We start from the raw sequence: 6,971 nt of genomic DNA, 5'->3' as shown, positions 1-6,971 counted from the left end.
ATCTCAGTCCCTTCCAACCTCAGGCGGTAACCCGCTGGGGGCGTTCCGTGATCGGCCTTGCGGCAAAACCACATTGCCTCGGACTTCTCAGGGGACACCCTCAGTCCCAATCGCTTGATTTCGGCGACCACGCAGGCCACCGCCAGCTCCGCCAGGCGGACGGTTCTACCCCATGCCGTGCCCCAGACCAGCACCAACGTGTCGTCGGCGTAGCACGTCAGCGCCGAGTTCGGAGGCATCGGCGTCCGAAGTACCGCGTCGTACGCGATGTTCCACAGCAACGGGCCCAACACCGAACCTTGCGGGACCCCGCGGTGTACAGCCCTCCCGGTCACCCCCCCTCCCCGGACGGTGTAGACGATACTCCGGTCCCGGAGGAAAGCCCGGACCACATCCCGCAGATACGCGGGTACGCGATGAAATTCGAGGGCCCGGCATATTCTGTCCCACGGGATGCTGTTGAAGGCGTTGACCACGTCCAGCGATACGGCCAACGCCACGTAACCACGCCGCTCGGCCCCCTCGACAAGGGAGCGGACACGGGCGATAGCGTCGGTCGTAGACCGCCCCCTCCGGAAACCGAACTGGCCATCGTGCAACCCGGGCACGCTCCGGGACAAATGCGACTCCAGGCGGGCAGCTATCACTCTCTCCAGCAGCTTGCCCGCCTCGTCCAAAAGGCACACCGGCCGGAAGGCGGAAGGCGAGTCCGGAGAGCGCCCCGGCTTCGGCAGTAGGACCATCCGCCCCTCCTTCCACGAAGTAGGGAATTCACCTCGAGACAGGCATCCGTCGAACAGACGCATTAGTCTCGGGGCCAAGACCCCGGCGACGTCCCTCCACAGGCGGGCCGGGACTCCATCAGGACCCGGAGCTTTCCGCGCTCCGATCCTCTCGACGGCCCTGGCCAGTTCTTCCTCGGTGACCCTCGATTCCGGGCTCCAACTCCCCGCAGTGACCCGTGGTTCCTCTTCCAGCGGCTGGGACTCCTGCTCCTCCTCTTTGGTAAAGGTGCCCACTCCCTCATTCGCTGCTCCCGGAAACAGGGTGCCGACGACCTCCTCCAGGAACCGAGGGTCCATGCTCTCCGTTAAGGGAGGCGCCCATGGACGGAGTTTGTTCAATACCATCTTGTAAGGACGCCCCCAGGGATCAGAGTCGAGGCTGGCCAGAAGCTCGTTCCAGGCCCGCCTCTTCGCCTCCTTGATGGCTCGTTGGAGGGGCCTCCGCGCTTCGCGGTAGGCCTCGTACAGGCGAGCCACTGTGCCTTCGTCCTCCCGCCGTCTACGGCGGGATCTGGTGTATTGGCGCCGAGCGTGGATACACGCCTACCGGCCCACCGGGAAGGAGAAGAAAATTCCCGCGATGGGCGGTGACGCGGCGCGGCGTTCCAGACCGCGGCATACACGAATCACAGATCGCGTGCATGTCGCGTCTCAGCCGGGTGGCTCCTGCTTCCGCGTCCTCCTCGGTCGGGGATTCTTCTAACCAAGCCACGGCTATAGCGGCCGCCGCCATGAAGTCCTCGTCGCGCCGCGTCACCGCCCATCGCGGGAATTTTCTTCTCCTTCCCGGTGGGCCGGTAGGCCCGCGCGCATCCGACGAACGGTAGCCCGTCGCGCCGCCAACCGCCACCTCCATCACGATGTAGAGATGGTCCGAGAGGGTCTCCTCCGGGGAGACCTTCCAACCGGAAACGCGGCGGGATGCGGCGGGGTTTGCCCATGTGAGGTCCACTATGGACTCGCCCCGCCACGCCACGCACGTGCTGGACGACCCCCGGTTCATAAGTCGGAGGTCGAGTGCGGCCGCCCAATCCTGTACATCGCGCCCCCTTCTGTTGGTCCGGCGGGAGCCCCACGCCGTTGAGTGGGCGTTGAAGTCCCCGAGGACCAGTGACGGGCAGGCGCCTAAACGTCTCGTGCAAGCCGCGAGTCCGTCCAGAAAGGAGGCGTATTCTGCCTGGCTGATGTTGGGCGACACGTAGATGGCTACCACGGCCAGGTCGCCCCATTTCACGGCCACGAAGCCCCGTCCGCGCTCAATTACCGAGCAGGAAGGGCTTCCCGCAATTCCAGTCCAGAATATGGCGACCGAGCCGGTCAGATCTCCAGCGCCTCGCGACGCGTCGGGAATGCAGTACGGCTCAGCCACTGCCGCCAGAGCAATCCGCCGCTCCGTCAAGCTCTGAAACATTAAGTCCTGAGCACGGCGGGAGCGGTTAAGATTGCACTGCAGGAGCAGTTGTCCTCCTCCTCTTCTTCCGCTCACGTTGGGGAAGGCTCCGTCTCCATAGCCTCCTCCGGGCCGTTCCCCTCGCAGTCGTTGTGTCTGACTTCGCCATCCTCTCTTCCGTCCTTCGTGGGGTCAGTTGGCGGCGGTATTCTTTCTTTCCTCGTCGCCGCATCCCCACCGTCGCCTGGAACGGTCCTTGCTTCCTGTGCGGCCCTCCTCCTACGGGCAGGCGGCTTGCATGCCGGTGATCCCATACGGTGCGACGCGGGCAGTCCCAGGTCCGCGCACACCGGACACGTGGGTACTCGCGCCGAGCAGTCCCTGGCGCGATGTCCTTCCGCCCCGCACCGGTAGCAGCGCTCTGACCGGTCGGCCGTCGATGTGCAGTCCCGGCGCACGTGACCCGACTCCATGCACCTGAAGCATTGGAGTCGGCGCGCAGGGAGAGGGGAAACCCTCGCCGCTGACCAACCTATGTTGATCCTACCTCCTGGTCCGGCATCTCTTCCTCTGCTGATTCTCCTGGCTGCTGTTAGCGGGCAGCGTAGCCATACCGACCCGAGGCCCCGAGGGGCGGAACGTATAACACCCACGTTGACCTCGTCGGCGTGGCAGCCCCCGGCCTCAGCAACGGCGGCTGCCACCTCCTCTGCGGTGACCGAGTCCTCCAGTCCGGTCACTCTTAGTTCGGCCGTCCTTCGCGGGACGGTTACCTTGGCGGGCAAATCTTTCAGCGTGGCCGCCATCCGCTCGGCCAGTCGTGATGCTTTACTTCCAGCGTCCTGGCCCGGGATTTCGAACAGCAGCGCCCCCGTGATCGTCCTCCTCGGTCTTAACTCCGTGATGTCGAGTTCGGAGAGCTTGACTTCTCTCTTCACCACTGACATCGCGTCCTTGTATGTGAAGCCCGAGCCGTCCCTCACGGTGAGCGATACCGCGGCACACCGTGGGGGTCGGGGAAGGTCCGGCACTTTCTCGCTGTGCGCGTCCCGCCCGCTAGCGTTGCGTTTCCCTCCTGCCCCGATAGCTCCGAGTCCATTGCCGCTGCCTGCTGCTCGCATGGATTCCCTTCCCGTGCGGGGGCGCACCGGTGGCCGAGCGGCCGCCTCCGCGAAAGTCCTTGCCCTCGTTTCGCTGCTTCTGGTCGCCGTCCAGGGCGCCAAGGCTCCTATTCGCGATGTCGACGTCGGAAGAGACGATAATACCCTTCTCTTGGTTCTTGCGTCCTCGGTCGGCGCATGGACCGTTGAAAGAGGTTGCACCGTGGGCTTCCTGTTCTTCCGCCTCGCTCTACCTCTTCTTCCTCTTACCACAGTAGTGAATCCTGCCTCGTCGGCCGACGACTCCATAGTCGACCGTGAGGTGTCTCTCGCCGACCGCGATCGTGCTTGTACGATTCCTGTGGCGACTCCAGTATCCGTGGCCGGGGGAATTGCCGCCGCTGGCAGTATTTTTTGCCGACATTCCTCCAACTTGCGGAGGATCAGGATCTTGAAATCTTCTAGTGGGTCTCGAGGTCCTGAATCACCGAATCTATCCGTTCCCTCGGTAAGCGTTTTTCGTGCATCACATGTACTCCCCGACTCGTCGGGACAGCGGAGACGGCACGACGCTGACCAGGGGTGTTGGGGAGGTGGGGGAGGGGGACCCATGGCCATTACCGCTGCGGCCCGAGGAGCATTTTCTTTCGTCCTCCTCGTAGAGGTGATCCCCACCTCTTGTCCTTTGCCGTCGGTGTTACCAACTTTGGCTGTCCTCTCCGCGCGATCCCTGGTCAGCCGTTCCACCGTTTCTTGGAGACGACTGACCTCTTCCTCCAGAAAACGCACCCTCCTTCGCAGGTATGCGACGTCCTCCTCTTCCCGATCGTGGGTCGGTTCCGCTTCTTTCCCGGTCGCTTGTTTGCCGACCGGCCCGGTCCTCGCTTCGTCCCTCCGCATGCCGTCGCCGCCGTCGGCACCGCCGCGGATGGTAGAGGCGGCGGCGGCGGCGACCACGGTGACAGCCTCGGCGTCGGTATCGGTGTCGATATCCGTCCCGCGCCTCACGCCCCTCTTCTTCCTTTTACAGGGAGCCGGAAGCAGCGCGGAGTCGGGATCCCGCGCGGGACGTAACGCATCATCTATCTCCCATACAACGATTACATCGATCAGTACAAATATACAATAATTCGCATCCCTACTGGCAACATTCGGTATCAAAGACACATTTATCTAACTTGGAACGAAAAGAAGAAGATGAAGCTACTGACACTGTCCCGAAACGGACGAGATCGCGAACTCTCGAAAGAACTAACAAACCTACGCGACGTACCCCCGTACACGAGATAACCCCGAGGTTCAACGGAAAGCCCAAGAATTGGCCGTAACTCGATTCCTGTTTCGCCGTTCGAAACTTACACGAGTCGCGGTCGATGGCGCCGACAGATGATGCCAGTGATCCACTAGTAATTCAGCCGTGGATCCAGCACATAGGCCAGCAACTTGACACACTCCAACTGAACAAGTGGAACCCGGGGAGGGACCGCTGAACAGGATTACGAAGGCAAGAGGCCCCAACTGAACAGTGGGGTCCACTCACAGGGAGGGACCGCTGAACAGGATTACCAAGGCACGAGGCCCCAACTGAACAGTGGGGCCCACTCACGGGGAGGGACCGCTGAACAGGATTACGAAGGCAATACCTCAACTGAACAGTGGGGTCCACTCCCGCGGGGCCGAACAGGATTACGGAGGACGTGAAATTGGAGGTCTCTGATCGAGTACCCAAGTAACAATCGGACAGGACTGCAGATCCACGAGTGAATCCCCAACAGATTAGCAAGCATCACCGGCACGACGACAACTCCCGTGATCCGATGCAAACGTTGAGCAGTCACCAAGACAGAGCTGTCCTTGGGCGACTTACGAATCCGAAGAGTTGTCTAGAGCACATTGACCCGCACGCACCCGAAATACACGCGAGCGAGTACGCCACGCGACAGTTTGAAAGAACTGAGTGATCGCGAACCGATATATCGTGGGAACAATTTTTCCAGTATGGTAAGCGAGGGGATCAAGAGAGACGAGATCTTTATTTGTCGTTCCAAGATAGATAAGTATCTTTGTACAGAATGAGCTTACAATGTACATAACATAGGTATCTATCTTATGATTAATTGAAGCTAATACGCTCGCATCCCACGGTGTCCTGCGATGTCCCACGATGTCCCACGTTGCCCCCGCGGGGGGGTTTTAGTCCAGTTTAGATCACCAAAACTATTTTGTGTGATCAAGACCAGACTATATTCAAGTAGTTTTTAGCTTGATATCGTTTTCGAATAATAATACTAATATTCGAAATAGTACTTGGTGTATTATTATTTGGAAAACGATACCAATTACCGGGACCCACCACGAGGAGGTAACTACGGTCGGGTCCCATTTACATATGAGTTTTTACGCATTGGAAGCAGAGATGTAAAATTATTTTATAATTAAGCGACATTGTAGCGGCGGCATTGTTTTGTCCGGAGTTTATTTGTTTTTAAATTACTTGTAATCTAACGGTTTTGGTACTCCGAGGCAAAACAACAACACTATTTGAAATGTCCTATGACTCATGTGCAGCTACAGATAAGATGTCGTTGCCTTCGGTTAAACTACACTTGCTTCCTTGATTCCATGAATATGGTGTTGTTTCCTTGGTTTTTAGCAGACATGGAAAATTACATCTTAAAATTACACTCTGCGGTACCACTGCTTTTATACAAAATAGTGAAATGAGAAATTAAGTACTGTATTTAAAATTAAAAAATAATGCTATATAGAAATAAAATAGCAATCCAGGGACCTGAAAGATTTCGTAAATAAAATAATACAATATAAATCATTAATTCACTCACATTGATGGTACTGATTTAAATCAATGAATGCAGAGTTGCTTCCGATTAATGGTACAACTGTTATAAATTAAGAGCACAATTACTTTGAATTAATGGGAGAATATGAATATAAATTATTGGTATAGTTGTTAAGAATTAATGGAGGAATTGATTTAGATTAATGGCTTAAATATTATAAATTAATGGCTTAGATGATATAAATTAATAGTTTAAATATTGTAAATTAGTGGCTTAGATGTTGTAAATTAATAGCTTAAATGTTATAATTTAATGGCTTAGATGATATAAATTAATAGTTTAAATGTTATAAATTATTGGCAAAATGTATAAAATAACAGTTCAAAAGTTAGAAATTAATGGCTTAAATGTTATAAATTAATAGCTTAAATGTTATAAATTAATGGCTTAAATGTATAAAATAACACATTAAATGCTGTAAATTAATGGTTTAAATGTTATAAATTAACAGTTTAAATGTTATAAATTAATAGCTTGAATGTTATAATTTAATGGCTTAGATGATATAAATTAATAGTTTAAATGTTATAAATTAATGGCTAAATGTATAAAATAACAGTTCAAAAGTTAGAAATTAATGGCTTAAATGTTATAAATTAATAGCATAAATGTTATAAGTTAATAGTTTAGACGTTATAAATTAATTCCTTAAATGTTATAAATTAATGGCTTGAATGTTATAAATTAATAGCTTAAGTGTTGTAAATTAATGGTTTAGACGTTATAAATTACTAGTTACAATGTTGTTGTTTGATATTTTTTCTTACTTACCTGATATTTATGTTCTTCTTCGATGTTCACTCTCCGGAATTTCAGGCACAAAAGAGCTCGCGCG

The 6,971-nt window shown here is 54.1% G+C and overlaps 1 protein-coding gene across 1 annotated transcript; it reads right to left on the bottom strand.

Moving 5' to 3' along the window:
• Positions 1 to 1,284: 1,284 nt before the first annotated feature.
• On the bottom strand, positions 1,285 to 2,196 carry LOC138189390 (uncharacterized). The gene has a single exon (XM_069131448.1). The coding sequence runs from the start codon at positions 2,194 to 2,196 to the stop codon at positions 1,285 to 1,287; it is 912 nt and encodes a 303-aa protein (XP_068987549.1).
• Between the last annotated feature and the right edge of the window lie 4,775 nt (positions 2,197 to 6,971).

This window comes from Bombus flavifrons, unplaced genomic scaffold (assembly GCF_040668555.2).
Source record: "Bombus flavifrons isolate JBK064 unplaced genomic scaffold, iyBomFlav1_principal scaffold0032, whole genome shotgun sequence".
NCBI lineage: Eukaryota > Metazoa > Arthropoda > Insecta > Hymenoptera > Apidae > Bombus > Bombus flavifrons.
Note: the sequence above shows the minus strand (reverse complement) of the source record. Positions and strands in the feature narration are given on the sequence as shown.